Consider the following 20,123-nt stretch of genomic DNA (forward strand, 5'->3'; position numbering starts at 1 on the left):
ACACTCCAAAGAAGACTGGTGGTTGGTACTTTGGTACATGGAAGTACTCCAAAGAAGACTGGTCGTTGGTACTTTGGTACGTGGAAACACTCCAAAGAAGACTGGTGGTTGGTACTTTGGTACATGGAAGTACTCCAAAGAAGACTGGTGGTTGGTACTTTGGTACGTGGAAACACTCCAAAGAAGACTGGTGGTTGGTACTTTGGTACATGGAAGTACTCCAAAGAAGACTGGTGGTTGGTACTTTGGTACATGGAAACACTCCAAAGAAGACTGGTGGTTGGTACTTTGGTACATGGAAGTACTCCAAAGAAGACTGGTGGTTGGTACTTTGGTACATGGAAGTACTCCAAAGAAGACTGGTGGTTGGTACATGGAAGTACTCCAAAGAAGACTGGTGGTTGGTACTTTGGTACATGGAAGTACTCCAAAGAAGACTGGTGGTTGGTACATGGAAGTACTCCAAAGAAGACTGGTGGTTGGTACTTTGGTACATGGAAGTACTCCAAAGAAGACTGGTGGTTGGTACATGGAAGTACTCCAAAGAAGACTGGTGGTTGGTACATGGAAGTACTCCAAAGAAGACTGGTGGTTGGTACATGGAAGTACTCCAAAGAAGACTGGTGGTTGGTACTTTGGTACATGGAAGTACTCCAAAGAAGACTGGTGGTTGGTACGTGGAAACACTCCAAAGAAGACTGGTGGTTGGGTAAAGACGTGCACCTTACAGTGTAAAAGGATACAAATAAGAAAATCCAAGACCTCCTCCTCAGGACTACTCTGCTATCTTTATTTAGATTTTTAGAACCTTTTTTGAATGCAAAAGTAGCCGTAACAATCGTAACAGCCTAACAAAAACAAGTATGATACAAATGTTGAATGAGGTCTACTTGATCCTCTTGGAGCGGACGTGGTCCTGGGTCTGGGTCTTGTGGGTCAGGTTGCTGAGGGCGCTGCGTGTCACGGTCGACATGCCGTCCACAAACTTGGTCTTGAAGAGCACGTTGGCGTTGGTGAACATGCCGTCCTTCAGGGATACCACCACGAACTGGAGGAGCAGCCATTAGGCAAGAATCAGTATCGGCAATTTTTTTTTATCAGTATCAACCTTTTTTTTTTATATCAGCATCGGCTTTGTTTTAAATGAGTATTGGCCTTTTATTAAAATTGTTTGTTGTTTTTATCAGTATCAGACTTTTTATTTATCCTATCAGCCTTTTTTGTATCGTATTGGTCTTATTTTTGATAAATATGGGCTTTTTTTAGAAACCATATCAATCTTTTTTTTTCAGTATTGGTCTTATTTTTGATCAATATGGGCTTTTTAAAAAATCGGATCAGCCTTTTTTAAAAAAAAATCGGTATTGGTCTTATTTTTGATGAGTATCGCCTTTTTTTAAATATCATTATCAGCCTTATATCATCAGTTTTGCTCTTATTTTTGATCAGTATCTGCCTTTTTTTTTATATCGCATTGGCTTTTTTAATTTAAAATATGTATCAAACTTTTTAAAACCAGCATCTGTATTTTTTTAAATCAGTATTGGCCTTTTTTTTAAATCGTTCAGTTGTTTTTATTAGTATCAGGAGTGTGTGAAGTGTGTGTGTGTGTGTGTGTGTGTGTGAGTGACACACCTGTGAGTGTCTGAAGTGTGTGTGTGTCTGAAGTGTGTGTGTGTGTGTGTGACACACCTGTGAGTGTCTGAAGTGTGTGTGTGTGTGTGTGACACACCTGTGAGTGTCTGAAGTGTGTGTGTGTGTGTGACACACCTGTGAGTGTCTGAAGTGTGTGTGTGTGTGTGTGTGACACACCTGTGAGTGTCTGAAGTGTGTGTGTGTGTGTGTGTGACACACCTGTGAGTATCTGAAGTGTGTGTGTGTGTGTGTGTGTGTGTGTGTGTGTGTGTGTGTGTGTGTGTGTGTGTGTGTGTGTGTGTGTGTGTGTGTGTGTGACACACCTGTGATTGAGTGAAGTGCGTGCGCAGCATCTGTCCTATGTTCTGAGTGTGTGAGAGGTCCAGGGCGGCGTCCACCTCGTCCAGGATGTAGATGGGTGCAGGTTTGAAGAGCAGCATGGCCAGGATGAGGGACAGGGCCACCAGGGACCTTCAACACAAGGTCATGTTACTGGGGGGGCCACAACACCATCATCACAGTCAAACCCCGCCCACCCCACCTCTGACCCCCGCTCAGCTCAGACAGGTTCTCCTTCCAGGTGTCGCCCAGGGCCACTCTGAACTCCAGGCCGTCCAGGACGCCGCAGCCCTGGGGGGGGGCCAGCTTGGCGGTGGCCCCTGGCAGCAGGGTGGAGAAGATGGAGCCAAAGTCCTTGTTGACCTGCACACACCATCATTCATCCACCTGTGACTTAGCTGTAATACACTTTTCCACCACGTGTGGCAGTAATGACAGGAAGTCTGCAGCTAAAGTCATGCAGAAGTTTCTCAAGTGCAAAAATGATGACTAAAGTGGTGAAGTTGTATTTTCATTTTCACTTTGTTTTTTTTAATCAATATTTATCAGTCCTTTTTTTGCAGTTAGAGATGATTCATTATTTTTGTAATCAGCCCAAGTTTTATGTAAATAATCATCTTGGTGATTAACATGTTTTTATATCATTTGGCAAGGTTCAACTGTAATATAATTATTATAATAATGAAAAATCTAAAGTAAAACCACTAATTCAGTGTTAATATTTGAGTGAGCCCCGGGTCCGTCTGTAGTGGAAAAGGTTAAGAACCCCTGGTCTAATGTTTCTATCTTATGTTGTTGCTTTTTTACAGACACTAATTGTCTCACTTTGTACCTTGTTCTAGAACCAAGAGGTGGCCATCTTTGTACCTTGTTCTAGAACCAAGAGGTGGCCATCTTTGTACCTTGTTCTAGAACCAAGAGGTGGCCATCTTTGTATCTTGTTCTAGAACTAAGAGGTGGCCATCTTTGTACCTTGTTCTAGAACCAAGAGGTGGCCATCTTTGTATGTTGTTATAGAACCAAGAGGTGGCCATCTTTGTACCTTGTTCTAGAACCAAGAGGCTACAAAATGAGTTCCAAATATGCAAAATATGATGGACAAAATCTACTTTTGTTTCAAATATATTCATATATATTTCAAAGATATCTTTGTTAATATAAATGCAATATTGTATCACAAAGGAACCTGATGAAGTCATTAATCATTACTGTAAATTCCAAACTATAAGCCACATTTCCTACGCTTTGAATCCTGCGGCTTATAAAACGGTGCAGCTGATAAAAGGTTTTTCCTTGCTGACGGCCATATTGCAAATAGTTAGTTTTTAAAGACAAGCAAAGAGTGAAAAGGTGTGTTCTTGTTTGCATTATGTGATCTTAACAGCTGAGGGATCTGACCTTCTGCCAGGCCAAATTGAGAGCCTCGTTCTTCTTCTGGTCCAGCTCCTCGATGGTCTGCAAGATTTTAGTCTTGTCGCTCTCCACAATCCTCTTCTTCTTCATCAGGTCGTTGTACTGCACACATGACATGCAAGTCACTCAGAGACGTTCATTAACAACTCGAATTCTAATTGTATGTGCAGGTCTCTATAATATTGTTCCTCCAGAAGATGGAATAAAGTGGTTGTCCTAGTTGAGAAGATGGAATAAAATGGTTGCCGTAGTTGAGCAGATGGAATAAAATGGTTGCCCTAGTTGAGAAGATGGAATAAAATGGTTGCCGTAGTTGAGCAGATGGAATAAAATGGTTGCCCTAGTTGAGAAGATGGAATAAAATGGTTGTCCTAGTTGAGAAGATGGAATAAAATGGTTGTCCTAGTTGAGAAGATGGAATAAAATGGTTGTCCTAGTTGAGAAGATGGAATAAAGTGGTTGTCCTAGTTGAGAAGATGGAATAAAATGGTTGTCCTAGTTGAGAAGCTGGAATAAAGTGGTTGTCCTAGTTGAGAAGATGGAATAAAATGGTTGTCCTAGTTGAGAAGCTGGAATAAAGTGGTTGTCCTAGTTGAGAAGATGGAATAAAATGGTTGTCCTAGTTGAGAAGATGGAATAAAATGGTTGTCCTAGTTGAGAAGATGGAATAAAGTGGTTGTCCTAGTTGAGAAGCTGGAATAAAGTGGTTGTCCTAGTTGAGAAGATGGAATAAAATGGTTGTCCTAGTAGAGAAGCTGGAATAAAATGGTTGTCCTAGTAGAGAAGCTGGAATAAAATGGTTGTCCTAGTAGAGAAGCTGGAATAAAGTGGTTGTCCTAGTAGAGAAGCTGGAATAAAATGGTTGTCCTAGTTGAGAAGCTGGAATAAAATGGTTGTCCTAGTTGAGAAGCTGGAATAAAGTGGTTGTCCTAGTAGAGAAGCTGGAATGAAATGGTTGTCCTAGTAGAGAAGCTGGAATAAAATGGTTGTCCTAGTAGAGAAGCTGGAATGAAATGGTTGTCCTAGTAGAGAACCTGGAATAAAATGGTTGTCCTAGTAGAGAAGCTGGAATAAAATGGTTGTCCTAGTTGAGAAGCTGGAATGAAATGTTTGTCCTAGTAGAGAAGCTGGAATAAAATGGTTGTCCTAGTAGAGAAGCTGGAATGAAATGGTTGTCCTAGTAGAGAAGCTGGAATAAAATGGTTGTCCTAGTTGAGAAGCTGGAATGAAATGGTTGTCCTAGTAGAGAAGCTGGAATAAAATGGTTGTCCTAGTTGAGAAGCTGGAATGAAATGGTTGTCCTAGTAGAGAAGCTGGAATAAAATGGTTGTCCTAGTAGAGAAGCTGGAATGAAATGGTTGTCCTAGTAGAGAAGCTGGAATAAAATGGTTGTCCTAGTAGAGAAGCTGGAATAAAATGGTTGTCCTAGTTGAGAAGCTGGAATAAAGTGGTTGTCCTAGTAGAGAAGCTGGAATGAAATGGTTGTCCTAGTAGAGAAGCTGGAATAAAATGGTTGTCCTAGTAGAGAAGCTGGAATGAAATGGTTGTCCTAGTAGAGAAGCTGGAATAAAATGGTTGTCCTAGTAGAGAAGCTGGAATAAAATGGTTGTCCTAGTTGAGAAGCTGGAATGAAATGTTTGTCCTAGTAGAGAAGCTGGAATAAAATGGTTGTCCTAGTAGAGAAGCTGGAATGAAATGGTTGTCCTAGTAGAGAAGCTGGAATAAAATGGTTGTCCTAGTTGAGAAGCTGGAATGAAATGGTTGTCCTAGTAGAGAAGCTGGAATAAAATGGTTGTCCTAGTAGAGAAGCTGGAATAAAATGGTTGTCCTAGTAGAGAAGCTGGAATGAAATGGTTGTCCTAGTTGAGAAGCTGGAATGAAATGGTTGTCCTAGTAGAGAAGCTGGAATAAAATGGTTGTCCTAGTAGAGAAGCTGGAATGAAATGGTTGTCCTAGTAGAGAAGCTGGAATAAAATGGTTGTCCTAGTAGAGAAGCTGGAATGAAATGGTTGTCCTAGTAGAGAAGCTGGAATAAAATGGTTGTCCTAGTTGAGAAGCTGGAATGAAATGGTTGTCCTAGTAGAGAAGCTGGAATAAAATGGTTGTCCTAGTAGAGAAGCTGGAATAAAATGGTTGTCCTAGTAGAGAAGCTGGAATGAAATGGTTGTCCTAGTAGAGAAGCTGGAATAAAATGGTTGTCCTAGTAGAGAAGCTGGAATGAAATGGTTGTCCTAGTAGAGAAGCTGGAATAAAATGGTTGTCCTAGTTGAGAAGCTGGAATGAAATGGTTGTCCTAGTAGAGAAGCTGGAATAAAATGGTTGTCCTAGTAGAGAAGCTGGAATAAAATGGTTGTCCTAGTAGAGAAGCTGGAATGAAATGGTTGTCCTAGTTGAGAAGCTGGAATGAAATGGTTGTCCTAGTAGAGAAGCTGGAATAAAATGGTTGTCCTAGTAGAGAAGCTGGAATGAAATGGTTGTCCTAGTAGAGAAGCTGGAATAAAATGGTTGTCCTAGTAGAGAAGCTGGAATGAAATGGTTGTCCTAGTAGAGAAGCTGGAATAAAATGGTTGTCCTAGTTGAGAAGCTGGAATGAAATGGTTGTCCTAGTAGAGAAGCTGGAATAAAATGGTTGTCCTAGTAGAGAAGCTGGAATAAAATGGTTGTCCTAGTAGAGAAGCTGGAATAAAGTGGTTGTCCTAGTAGAGAAGCTGGAATGAAATGGTTGTCCTAGTTGAGAAGCTGGAATGAAATGGTTGTCCTAGTAGAGAAGCTGGAATAAAATGGTTGTCCTAGTAGAGAAGCTGGAATAAAATGGTTGTCCTAGTAGAGAAGCTGGAATAAAATGGTTATGTCCTCTCACCCTCTCCTCAGCCTCGTTCAGCATGTTCATGGCTCGCTTGTTGACGTTCCTCTCCAGCTTGCTGGTGGTTTCTTGCAGCTTCTTGAGGCGCTGGCCAGCCTCGCGGGGGTTGTTGGTCTTAAAGTCGTAGGAGGAGTTGGGCTGGCCAAAGAACTGGCGCTCGGCCTGGATCCAGTCGTGCTCCTCCAGCATGCGAGTCACCTGGGAGGGTGAGCGTGTTGTTGAAGCTTTAAAGATTGGACATAAACATTTTTAACGTTCACCTCGTCTGCTGCATTCTGGCTGTCTTTGTGGTGTTTGCTGATGTTGTGTTCCAGCTCCTTAATCTTCAGCTGGACTTCGTTGTTCTGCTCCCGGATCTTGTTGGCCTCCATGCTCTTAACCTGGATCATTTACAAGGTGAGCTTTACTCCACAAGCATCTCATCTGCTCTTTTACCACAACCATGAGGGATCTGACCTTCATTTCTTTGAACTGAGCCATGATGGCTTCCTTCTGCTTGGACAGTTCCTCCTGGGCCTTCCGCACAGCTTCCTGCAACACACCAAGTCAAGGGATCACCGCCATACATTTCAAACCAGAATCCATTCATTGATCGCTGACAATTGATAAAGTGTGAGGACTTTAGGGAAGGTTTTCCAAAACCGGTTCTCCCGTTTGTGAGTGTTTCTGATCCTGTGGGCGCCATTGACCTCACCTTCTCCATAGTGCAAGTGGTACAGAGCTACATTTCACAGACGGGGTGACGTAAGGAAACGGGAAATAAGCAGCGGCGGCAACCTCTGCTGTTAACTACCTTCCTAAATAAACGACCTCGGAACCTCGACTTACAAACCACTCTATTAGCAAACTTTTCTATTTAGAAACCTTTTGATTGAGCTGCCTCCGTGTGAGAACCAAGTCTCTTTGGAAGGACGCCTGGCAGGCAAAATGCAGGGCACCACATTGTAGAGGAGGCGGAGCCTTCCACTCACTTCTACAGAAGAGACTTCCTAGTCCTGGCTCAGTGTGTCTATTCCCCTTATTGACAAAAGCAGGCTGAGTACCACAGCAAGGTTTAATTGGGAAGAGACTGGACTTCACTGGCAAACGATGCCAGAGGAGACCTATTGCACAGGTAGGAACATTTCCTCACACAGGAAGGAGGGGTACAAGGGTCCTCGCTTGCTTGCTCCCTTCTCAGTCTGTCCCTACCAGCTGTCCTAAGATCCTTGTTGATGATGTTAACGAGGTTGGATTTGGATTTTTACTGTAAGATTTTACACTTTTCAATGTTTAGCAAAAGTTCTGTTGTTTTTACACAGATAATTGTTCTATCACCTCCTTCTCATGTTTGTTTGATGTACACGACTGTATTGGGTTGTCCCCATACCAATATTTTGGTACCGGTACCAAAATGTATTTCGATACTTTTCTAAATAAAGGGAACCACAAAAAATGTCATTATTGTCTTAATTGTAACAAAAAAATGTTAGTGTACATGAAACATATGTTTATTATTGTCATTTAGTCCTAAAATAAAATAGTGAACATACTAGACAACTTTTCTTTTAGTAGTAAGTAAACAAACAAAGACTCCAACATATTGTGTCATTTATACACCTATTATTTTGTACACATTATGAGGGACAAACTGTAAAAATTGATTATTAATCTACTCTACTGTTAATATCTGCTTATTTTCTGTTTTAACATGTTCTATCTACACTTCTGTTAAAATGTAATAATCACTTATTCTTCTCTTCTTTCATACTTGACATTAGTTTTGGATGATACCACACATTTATTTTGAATGGACCGGCCCCAAAGTACATCACAGACCTCCTCCAAATGTATGCTCCAGCTCGCGTGTTGAGGTCCGAGGGACAGTTCCAACTTGTGGGGCCTAAAACAAGGCTTAAAACTACTTCTCTGTTGTTGGCCCTAAACTTGGGAATGTTCTGGCCCCTCATGTCAGAATGTTTGAAGTCTCGTCTCAAAACCCACTTTTATTCTCTGGCTTTTAAATCGGCTTGAGTCCCGTGGTCATCTGCGTCTTTTATTCTATTATATTGATTGTTTTTATTGTTTTATTCTAATTTATTGATGTCTTTTATTATTTTGTTTTACTATTATTATTTTTATTTGTTTCATTTCAAATGCTTGTAATTTGATTACTTTTATTGTTCCTTTTTTTATGTGCACACTTTTGTTAACAGTGCAGTATAAATAAAGTTAACAGTGCAGTATAAATAAAGTTAACAGTGCAGTATGAATAAAGTTGACAGTGCAGTATAAATAAAGTTGACAGTGCAGTAAAAATAAAGTTAACAGTGCAGTATAAATAAAGTTAACAGTGCAGTATGAATAAAGTTAACAGTGCAGTATAAATAACATTAACAGTGCAGTATAAATAACATTAACAGTGCAGTATAAATAACATTAACAGTGCAGTATGAATAAAGTTAACAATGCAGTATAAATAACGTTAACAGTGCAGTATAAATAAAGTTAACAGTGCAGTATAAATAAAGTTAACAGTGCAGTATAAATAACATTAACAGTGCAGTATAAATAACATTAACAGTGCAGTATAAATAACATTAACAGTGCAGTATAAATAACATTAACAGTGAAGTATAAATAAAGTTAACAGTGCAGTATAAATAAAGTTGACAGTGCAGTATGAATAAAGTTAACAGTGCAGTATAAATAACGTTAACAGTGCAGTATGAATAAAATTAACAGTGCAGTATAAATAAAGTTAACAGTGCAGTATAAATAAAGTTAACAGTGCAATATGAATAAAGTTAACAGTGCAGTATAAATAAAGTTAACAGTGCAGTATAAATAAAGTTAACAGTGCAGTATAAATAAAGTTGACAGTGCAGTATGAATAAAATTAACAGTGCAGTATAAATAAAGTTAACAGTGTAGTATAAATAAAGTTAACAGTGCAGTATAAATAAAGTTAACGGTGCAGTATAAATAAAGTTAACAGCAGCAGTATGAATAAAGTTAACAGTGCAGTATAAATAAAGTTAACAGTGCAGTATAAATAAAGTTAACAGTGCAGTATAAATAAAGTTAACAGTGCAGTATAAATAAAGTTAACAGTGCAGTATAAATAAAGTTAACAGCAGCAGTATGAATAAAGTTAACAGTGCAGTATAAATAAAGTTAACAGTGCAGTATAAATAAAGTTAACAGTGCAGTATAAACAAAGTTTATACTGCAGAACACCGTTTACATGAGGATAAAAGGCTGAATGGGAACAGTTCTTTACTGTTTCCACCCAGACACGTAATGTAGGGACAGACCCTAAAAGCACTTTTAAAAAGTCTAAATTCTATCACGAGGGCTACATTTTGCCATTGAGAGAAAAGTGTTGAAAAAGACTTTAAATAGAGGATCTTCAGAGAAGAACATGAAGATGACTGACTGAACATATGAGGGGGAAAAATGCCATCTTAATGTTTGCTTACCTTGTTCTGAGACACGGTGCATGCCATGCTGTCGATCTGCTCCTTGATAGCCTTGGTGGCCTCCTCTACTGCTGCAACCTGCTGCTCATAACCTGTCTGCTCTCTCTGCAGCTCCTGCAGCTCCAAGGCCACGGCATCAGACTCCTGCCCAACAAAAACCACAGCTCAGTTTAGATTAGCACGTTCCAGACTACCGATATTTTGGTACCGGTACCAACATGTATGTCAATACTTTTCTAAATAAAGGGGACCACAAAAAATGTCATTATTGTCTTTATTGTAACAAAAAATCTTAGTGTACATAAAATATAAATATTTATTATTGTAATTTAGTCCTTAAATAAAATAGACAACTTGTCTTTTAGTAGTAAGTAAACAAACAAAGACTCCTAATTAGTCTGCTGATGTATGCAGTAACATATTGTGTCATTTATACACCTATTATTTTGTACACATTATGAGGGACAAACTGTAAAAATTGTATATTCATCTACTTGCTCATTTACTGTTAATATCTGCTTACTTTCTGTTTCAACATGTAATAATCACCGTGGAGGGGGGCGTGGCCTGCGGGCCTGCCGCGGAGCGGGGTGTGCCAGGACCGGCCTCGAAGACAGCGACAGGTGAGTGGATGGCCCAGGTGGGCCTTGTTATCTAATCACCTGTCGCCTTTATTAGCAGCAGCCGGTATGAGACACGCTGTTGGCGCTGGAGTGAGAGCGAGCGAGAGACGGACACGAAAAGACAGTTGCTGGAAAGCAAAACCCCTGCACTAATTTATAAAAGTAAAACAGTGTTGTAACCCTGACCCGGGCTCTCATGGCAGTGTTTGGTTGTCTGAGGAACCCACTGGAGGGCAACCTACACAATCACTTTTTCTTCTCTTCTTTGATACTTTACATTAGTTTTGGATGATACCACAAATCTAGGTATGGATCTGATACCAAGTAGTTACAGGATCATACATTGGTCATATTCAAAGTCCTCATGTGTCCAGGGACGTATTTACTAAATTTATAAACATAATATGATTTTTTTTTAAAAAGGAAAAAAGATTTTGTGACGATAACAAATATCAATCGTAGTAGTATCGACTAGATACGCTCTTGTACTTGGTATCATTACAGTGGATGTCAGGTGTAGATCCACTCATGGCGCTTGTTTACATTGTGACGCCGGTGAGCTATTGTATACTCCTACGGTGTGTAGTGAAGCATGTTTAGCTATTCCTCGTCCTCCGGTGATAATGGTACTTGTAACTTACTTTGTCGCCATGTAGGCCAGGATGTTAGCCATGTCTTAAAGCACCTCTTCCTGAGGGTGTTTCAGTGTTATAATTTCTCCTTTATCTTTACACCAAAATGCGTTCATTCTCCCTTTTCTGACTACACACTGTGTCTGCTTGTAAGTACTCCGTGTGTGTGCGCTGCCCAACATGCTCCGCTGCTCGTAAAGCCAGTAACGTCATGACGCGCCGTCATGCCCGTTAAAAAAAGGGGGTGGGTACCGGTACTTTTTAGAGGCGGTATAGTACCGAATATGAATCATTAGTATCGCGGTACTATACTAGTACCAGTATACCAGGGGTCACCAACGTGGTGCCCGTAAGGACCAGATGAGTAGCCCGCTGGCCTGTTCTAAAAATAGCTCAAATAGCAGCACTTACCAGTGAGCTGCCTCTATTTTTTAAATTGTATTTATTTACTAACAAGCTGTTCTCTCTTTGCCTGACATTTTTAATTCTAAGAGAGACAAAACTCAAATAGAATTTGAAAATCCAAGAAAATATTTTAAAGACTTGGTCTTCACTTGCTTGAATAAATTCATTAATTGTTTTTACTTTGCTTCTTATAACTTTCAGAAAGACATTTTTAGAGAACAAAATACAACCTTAAAAATGATTTTAGGATTTTTAAACACATATACCTTTTTACCTTTTAAATTCCTTCCTCTTCTTTCCTGACCATTTAAATTAATGTTCAAGTTTTTTTATTTTTTTATTATAAAGAATAATAAATACATTTTAATATAATTCTTCATTTTTTGACGAAGAATATTTGTGAAATATTTCTTCAAACTTATTATGATTAAATTTCAAAAAAATTATTCTGGCAAATCTAGAAAATCTGTAGAATCAAATTTAAATCTTATTTCAAAGTCTTTTGAATTTCTTTAAAAAATTTTGTTCTGGAAAATCTAGAAGAAATAATTATTTGTCTTTGTTAGAAATATAGCTTGGTCCAATTTGTTATATATTCTAACAAAGTGTAGATTGGATTTTAACCTATTTAAAACATGTCATCAAAATTCTAAAATGAATCTTAATCGGGAAAAATTACTAATGATGTTCCATAAATTATTTTTTTTATTTTTTCAAAAATTTCGAATTAGTTAGTTTTTCTCTTCTTTTTTTTTGGTTGAATTTTGAATTTTAAAGAATCGAAATTGAAGATAAACTATGTTTCAAAATGTAATTGTCATTTTTTTCGTGTTTTCTCCTCTTTTAAACCGTTCAATTAAGTGTAAATATCATTAATTATTAATAATAACATAGAGTTAAAGTAAATTGACCAAATTGGCTATTTCTGGCAATTTATTTAAGTGTGTATCAAACTGGTAGCCCTTCGCATTAATCACTACCCAAGAAGTAGCTCTTGCTTTCAAAAAGGTTGGTGACCCCTGCAGTATACGGTACATCCCTATTCCAGACAAATAACGATGTGTTGTGTACCTGCTGCTTCTGTTTGAGCTTTTTGTTGAAGGCGTCTGCTTTGGCCTTGGTGGCGTTGAGCTTCTGCTGGGCAGCCTTGAGCTCCTTCTCTCTCTCCGATTCTGCATTCTTCATCTTGTTCTCCAACACCTTGTACTTCTCCTCCGCACGCTTCTGTACGTCCTTGGTGACACGCAGAGTCTCTTCGCTCTCCTCTGGTGACACAAGTCCAATTAAGATTAAGCCGCATCTCATTACTAGAATTCAGGGATTTTTTTTTCAAAAAGAGAAACATTTTGGAAAAGAAAAAAAAAAAAGGAACATTTTTATGAGCATAAATTACTGTCGCGCAAACCCCAAAAGAAAATGTTGAAAATCAAGACTACTGTAAATTCTTAACTATACGTCTCTATTTTTTTCCTACACTTCGCACCCCGTGGCTTAAACAGTGCGGCTGATTTATGATTTTTTTCATCGCTGATGTCTACGATTGAAATAGTTTTCATAAAAAACAAGCAAAGAGACTGAAAAGGTGTGTTGTTGTTTGTGCTGTGGCGCCATCTTTTGGACCAGTTCGATCACTGCAGGTGCTGCTGGGTGAATGGCTGCGAGTGTTTGCTGCTTTTTAAAGTTTTGAACTGGAAGTATAAGTGCCGTTTTGTCTTCTAGTCATAACGTTTCCACTAGTGTGGATTCTTCATTCATCACTACAAGCAATGTATGTAAGTTTTACAATATAACTAAAACAATTCTTACTTATTAAAGCGTCCCATGTGTGATGTCTGTAGGAGTGTTTTCATGCATATTTGTACGTGCTATCGTAATGTAATCAAGCGAGCGTCGTTAGCATTAGCTAATATGCTAACACTTTTACAAGTGCCAGTGTTCGTAATATTGACTTACGACGGCATTCTTTTTGTATTGTTTCAATTTCACAAATTCCTCAGTAAATTCCCCAAAAACGTCACCGTGGAGTTATTGAGTCTGTTTAGCTGATTGGAGAGCTAGCTTCCACAGCTAGTGGGTCCATGACCATGACTGACGTTTTGTCTGATCAGCCGTTTTACTGCTGTGTTACAGACAAGGCGTGTAAATAAATATTTACAAAATATTTCTGTGTAAATAACTCATTTCACAACATCGGCGGCATGTAGTCAAATAACTAATTTCACAACATCGGCGGGCGGCGTTGCTCGATTGTGCCAGCAACTCCAGGGTTCCAGGTTCGACTCCTGCTTTCGCCATCCTTGTCACCGCCGTTGCGTCCTTGGGCAAGACACTTTACCCACCTGCTCCCAGTTCCAACCACACTGGTTTAAATGGAGCTTAAAGATGTAGACCATGGGTTTCACCATGTAAAGAGAAAAAGCGCTATATAATTCACTTCACTTTTCTTTAAAAAATTTAGTGGGTACGGCTTGTGATATGTGCACTATAGTCCGGAAAATACGGTACATTGCCCGCAATTGGGTGCATTTCTACACTATATTTGACCTTTTTGACACTTACATGTCCCATGTAATGTAGCACACCATTTTATTAGATCATTTACTGACATTATTATTACTGAAAATGTCACCTTCTATAACAAGCATGCAAAAAAGTCAGAAAACGTTTCCCATTTGGCAACTCTATCCCGTAGCCACGCCCCCTCAGGTAATGTACTTCCTGTGTCGTGACCTCTGTTTACAATCCGTCACGTCAAAAATATACCTTCTCTCTGGCTACTAATAAATACTCTACAACTAACAGTGTTGGGATTGTAATCATCCAAATATGATTAGCAACACGGTGGACAGTCGTCAACGTTGTGGCTTGGAGGCGACATGTGGTTAGCTAATTAGCTAGCTTGTTTCCGTGCTCCTGATCGTCTCCCCGTTCTGCAACTCAGTGTTAGAATAATTTTGTGTAAGTTATCACACCACTCTTATGCTTAAAGGCCGTTGCTAGAGTTATTATCAATTGTGCTGAAGTTGTACTTTTCTATCTGTGCAAAGGGACAATTTGCAATCTTGGTTTGCAGTCGTCTCTTATCAGTGTTTGTGTCCAGAACATCGAGTACCGTGACGCCGACAAAGCAGAGACAGGGCGATATCACGACTGTCAGCACATTTGCATTTCTGAATAATCATATATTGTGTCTAACTGGGGCTGCTGAAATGACCCCCCCTTCCTTAAGAAGCAGCCTCAGTGATGTAACCAAATAAATACAGGAGCACGTGGGCTGTGCCTTAGAGCAGACCTGGGCATTCTGCGGCCCGCGGGCCACATCCGGCCCTTTGTGCGTCCGTCCGGCCCGCGTGAGGCCAATCATAAATTACAAAATACATTTAAAAAAGTATCTATGTCGAGTGTGCAATACAACTGTGCTGCTTTTGTTTTGAAAAGCGTTATATGTATTACTTCCGTGTGGACGTATGCGCGTGCGTGATTGTGAGTGAATGTGAACAGCTGTAATCACAAATTACAAAATAAAGTTGAAAAAACATCTATGTCGTGCGTGCAATACAACTGTGCTGCTTTTATTTTGAAAAGTGTTATTTATGGGCGTATGTCCATGTGTAACCTGTGAGTGAAGGTGCACAGCGACAAGTGATGCACGCTTTACACCCGAGACGCTAAAAAGAGAAAAGTTGATGAGGAATGGCGTGTTTTCAACAAGACATGGACTGCCAAGCAACGTTCCCTCTAAGGTGCGCGCCTGCGCAATTGCGCACTGCTCAAGCGTCCTCTGCGCACAGCAAATATATGCCGCGCACCAAATCAAATCCCATCTGAATTCTAAACAAAATAAACACATTTATTCTGTGTAATTTTGCAACGCAACTCTGAGTGACAGTGACAACAAGCGGCCCTAACGGTGTTAGTTAACACCGTTCAATTGAACACCGTTCAATTATTGCAACGTCTATCGAGATGCTTCGAGGACAGGAATTATATTGATCACTTTATTGAGCAAAACTGTTTATATTCGGACATAACCACACCAAAAACATGAGTAAAACACTTCTATCTCGAAAAACTAGTCATTTTCTGCCGTACAAACCAGCCCAAAACCAACTTGTCATCTGTCACCAACACGCATACCACTAAACCACTGGTGCGTTTAAGGCCACACAAAAAGTCGGACAACTCAAACACCACACAAAGTTACACTATGACTCCTCAGTCATACGTGTGCTTATTTTACTGTCATTTAGCATTAATGTTAATTTATTGATATTAATCATGGAATGCTGTTACTAGAGAAAGTTACAGGAATGCACACTTCATCCTATGCTTACATTTCATTGTGCAACATGAGGATGTTTAAGGGGAACTAAATGTGATCTCTGAAAGGGGTACAAATGATTTCCAAAGCAGTGCTTTTGGTATAAAGTTAAGTTAGGTTAAATGAAAGTATTATTATTATTAATAATAATAAAAACAATAATAATAATAATAATTATTATTATTATTATTATTATTATTTATCTTACGGTATATATCAAAAATAATATTGAGCAAAATTTAATTGAAATATTGTCGATGTGGCCCTCCAGCAGTGCTCGGGTTGCTCATGCGGCCCCCGGTAAAAATTAATTGCCCACCCCTGCCTTAGAGTGTAGGTTGGTTCTGTAACTGAGTGCGCAGCCCCAAACGTCTCTCCTCATTGAGCCAAATTGAACTCTGTCTCTGCATGATTCCTTGCTTCTTGTCTGTTTAATCTGTTATAAATAAATCATCAGTGTTTGAACCTGACATCTTCTTGGTCCTTCAAGCCGGATTCCAACACATCTGACGATTCCAGCCGGGTGAGTAAAACCAGAAGACCATGGCAAACATCTCCCATTGAGGAGCTGCTTTTCTTCACCCCCGGCTGGGATCGGAGGATTGACGGGGAAAACCGAGGACAAGAGGGAGGAACGCAGATTTCAGTGAGTCCAAATTGAACTCTGTCTCTGCATGATTCCTTGCTTCTTGTCTGTTTAATAGATGTCATCAGTGTTTGAACCTGACACCCAGTGCGGTGTTTAGGCAAGAGGAACAGCGAGGAACATGTGGCTGAGGTTAGCCTCCAACAAATGTTCTTTACATCCTATTTTTATTGATAATTTACCGTATTTTACGGACCATAGGGCCCACCGGATTAGAAGGCGCATTGCCGATGAATGGTCTATTTTTGATCCTTTTTCATATATTAGGTGCACCGGATTATAAGGCGCATTAAAGGAGTCATATTATTACCGGTATATTTTTCTAAATTGAAAACACTTCCTTGTGGTCTACATAACATGTAATGGTGGTTCTTTGGTCAAAATGTTGCATAGATGACGTTTTACAGACCATCTTCAAGCCGCTTTCCGTACTAAAACATTTTGATAGATTTTTGAGCGCCGTGTGTAATGTTCTATATTTTCAATGGAACATTTCAAATGCTGGTGTTGCTTACTTGAGTCGTTTTGCCATCATAAAGGCAAGATACACTTATCTCTTATGTTTGACTGCCATCTACTGGTCACACTTATTGCACCATGTACCAACTAAAATAGCTGTATTAAAGAAACGTAAAAGTGGTATTATAAGGCGAAAATGAACGTTTAAAAACAGCAGATTTCTAAATTTTTGCAGTAATTTCACATGCCTGAGAGCTAAATTGTTCTCACCAATGGCTTTGTGGAGCCTCTCCAGCTCCTCCTGCTGCTGGTGGAAGGAGCTCTGCTGCAGCTTGGCCTGCAAGATCTGCTCCTCCTCCACCTTCAGCTCGTGCTGCTGCTTCAGCTGGCGGTGCCTGGTGGAGACAGGATGTGTAGCAAACTTCTACCGAGCACGTGGACAACATGAACTCGTGTCCGTACTTGTCCGCCGTTCCCTTCAGGCTGGCCAGTTGTCGCTCTGTGTCCCTCAGCTGGGCTTCCTTCTCATTCAACTTGCCCTGGACCTCCTTCACCTCCTGCAGGCTGGTCAGCACAGATGCACTCTGCGAGCGGGCTCCTGGAGGAGGAGAGGCAACGGACGTTAGGTCCAAGGACTAAATGCCATCCAACAAAGATACTCATTTACTGAAATGATCATGCAGAAAAATATCAATAAACTAGATTAATTCATTCGTTTTTTATTTATCTACTTCATTGATGTGCATTTTTGATTAATAGACAATTAAACTTGAGCAACTAAACACATATTTACACACCTATGGTTGAGAAAGAACAGGATGAAGAAAATCTTATATTTCCTGCCCCCTTCAACATAATAAGTAGTCTTACTTAATGGATAGCCCAGATTCAAGAGCATACCAACCAAACAAATACATCCAAATATAATGAAAACAAACAAAAAACACACACAAAAAAAACAGCAAGTGCAAAACTTCATGAAGTACAAACCGAACAAAAAAAGTAATATACACCTCACGGGATGATACAAAACAAATACAAAACCAGACAAAAAATAAGTAAAATAATAAATATAAAGCAAAATGTAAACACTTACGGCTGTCCATATGATCTTATTGTTCTGTCTTTATATATTTTTTTCAATTGGAATATATTCCTACAATCTTTTATCTCATTGTAAAGAGAATTCCATAGACACAATGCAACACGGAAGGACACAGGAAGTCCTTCATACCGACAGCCATCAGACTGTATAATGCATATGTTCCTTTTGACTGTACATGTACTGCAAATGTATAATGTCTTTATATTATTCACACGTGAATAATGCTGTATAATAGACTGTATTCATATTATTCACATGTGAATAATGCTGTATAATAGACTGTATTCATATTATTCACATGTGAATAATGCTGTATAATAGACTGTATTAATGTTATTCACATGTGAATAATGCTGTATAATAGACTATTCATATTATTCACATGTGAATAATTCTGTATAATAGACTGTATGTATGTTATTCACATGTGAATAATGCTGTATAATAGACTGTATTTATATTATTCACATGTGAATAATGCTGTATAATAGACTGTATTAATGTTATTCACATGTGAATAATGCTGTATAATAGACTGTATTTATATTATTCACATGTGAATAATTCTGTATAATAGACTATTTATATTATTCACATGTAAAAAATACCTAAGTGTTTATTGTCTATTGTGAGCGAACTGTGGGGCTGAATTTCCCCCAGGGATCAATAAAGTACTTTCTATCCTATAACTATTTGGGCTGGCAGTAATGGCCTTGAAATGTCCTGAGAAACGTTTTATGCGCGCCTTCTTCCTCCTCCTCCTCCTCTCACCTCCACTCAGAGTTCCTTGTGGGTCAAAGATGTCTCCTCCAAGAGTGACGGTCTTGGTCATCACCCCCTTGTCAAAAGCCACCCTCTTGGCATTGTCCAGGGTGTCGCACACCAAGGTGGAGCCAAAGACGTACTCCATGGCTTTGCGGACATCCGACTCGTAGCCCACCAGTGACAGAGCTGTGTGGACATTGTCTTTTCCCACCTGAAGGAGGAGACGGCGAATATAGACGTTGGTAAAGAAAGCAAAAAAAAAAAGTCTGCCTCCAATGATGCTAAACAAACAGCCTTTTAAAGTGTCTTTTGTAGTTACTTATTTTATTCAAGAGGAGACTGAGGGCAGCAGGAAAGGGAATCCCTGCAGCAAAGTGTGGACTATGGACTTTAATACCACAGATGTCAAAGCTAATATTCGCATGTGTTTATCAGGCATTTGAACTTAATGAAAAAGACTGAAATAAGCCAGGGGTCTGGTCCAGCCAGGTCCAGGGTGGGGAAGCTCCTGGTTTTTCAGCAATTGAACATGCAAAAATTTGCAAAAAAAGGAAGTACCATTTAAAAATGTTTTAGTGTTTAAAGAATTGAAAATGTGTCAACAGAGTTGACATAAATACATACACCATTCAGCCAAATGAATCACTAAGTCTGTTTCAGTCACTATGTTATTTAGTCATTACAGTAATTATGTTAAAATCCACAGGAACCACATGGGTTAGCCTACTCTATACAGTATTTACAACCTTACTAGTGTTCACTTCACATCCACAGATGGTTCATCTCGTTATTGACATTATTTACACATTACTATGTCTGTTTCAGTCACTATGTTATTTAGTCACTACAGTAATTATGTTCACATCCACAGGAACCACATGGGTTAGCCTACTCTATACAGTATTTACAACCTTACTAGTGTTCACTTCACATCCACAGATGGTTCATCTCAATATTGACATTATTTACACATGACTATGTCTGTTTCAGTCACTATGTTATTGAGTCACCACAGTAATTATGTTCACATCCACAGGAACCACATGGGTTAGCCTACTCTTTACAGTATTTACAACCTTACTAGTGTTCACTTCACATCCACAGATGGTTCATGTAGTTATTGACATAATTTACACATTAGTATGTCTGTTTTAGACACTACGTTATTTAGTCACTACAGTAATTATGTTCACATCCACAGGAACCACATGGGTTAGCCTACTCTATACAGTATTTATAACCTTACTAGTGTTCACTTCACATCCACAGATGGTTCATCTAGTTATTGACATTATTTACACATTACTATGTCTGTTTCAGTCACTATGTTATTTAGTCACTACAGTAATTGTGTTCACATCCACAGGAACCACATGGGTTAGCCTACTCTATACAGTATTTACAACCTTACTAGTGTTCACTTCACAGCCACAGATGGTTCATCTAGTTATTGACA

General features: G+C 39.2%; 1 protein-coding gene across 1 annotated transcript in view; it reads right to left on the reverse strand.

Moving 5' to 3' along the window:
• Positions 1-769: 769 nt before the first annotated feature.
• The window catches only part of LOC133633642 (structural maintenance of chromosomes protein 2-like), a 46,535-nt gene continuing 27,181 nt past the window's right edge, over positions 770-20,123 (reverse strand). Inside the window, exons 14-25 of the mRNA XM_062026228.1 lie at positions 18,674-18,878; positions 17,260-17,395; positions 17,068-17,192; positions 12,443-12,636; positions 9,712-9,855; positions 6,707-6,781; positions 6,511-6,630; positions 6,248-6,448; positions 3,373-3,489; positions 2,177-2,337; positions 1,959-2,106; positions 770-1,048 (exon numbers count right to left, since the gene is read on the reverse strand). Coding sequence (XP_061882212.1) covers positions 887-1,048; positions 1,959-2,106; positions 2,177-2,337; positions 3,373-3,489; positions 6,248-6,448; positions 6,511-6,630; positions 6,707-6,781; positions 9,712-9,855; positions 12,443-12,636; positions 17,068-17,192; positions 17,260-17,395; positions 18,674-18,878 — 1,788 coding nt within the window. The 3' untranslated portion in view covers positions 770-886. The remainder of the gene's footprint in view (positions 1,049-1,958; positions 2,107-2,176; positions 2,338-3,372; positions 3,490-6,247; positions 6,449-6,510; positions 6,631-6,706; positions 6,782-9,711; positions 9,856-12,442; positions 12,637-17,067; positions 17,193-17,259; positions 17,396-18,673; positions 18,879-20,123) is intronic.

Source organism: Entelurus aequoreus, linkage group LG18 (genome assembly GCF_033978785.1).
Source record: "Entelurus aequoreus isolate RoL-2023_Sb linkage group LG18, RoL_Eaeq_v1.1, whole genome shotgun sequence".
Classification (NCBI taxonomy): domain Eukaryota; kingdom Metazoa; phylum Chordata; class Actinopteri; order Syngnathiformes; family Syngnathidae; genus Entelurus; species Entelurus aequoreus.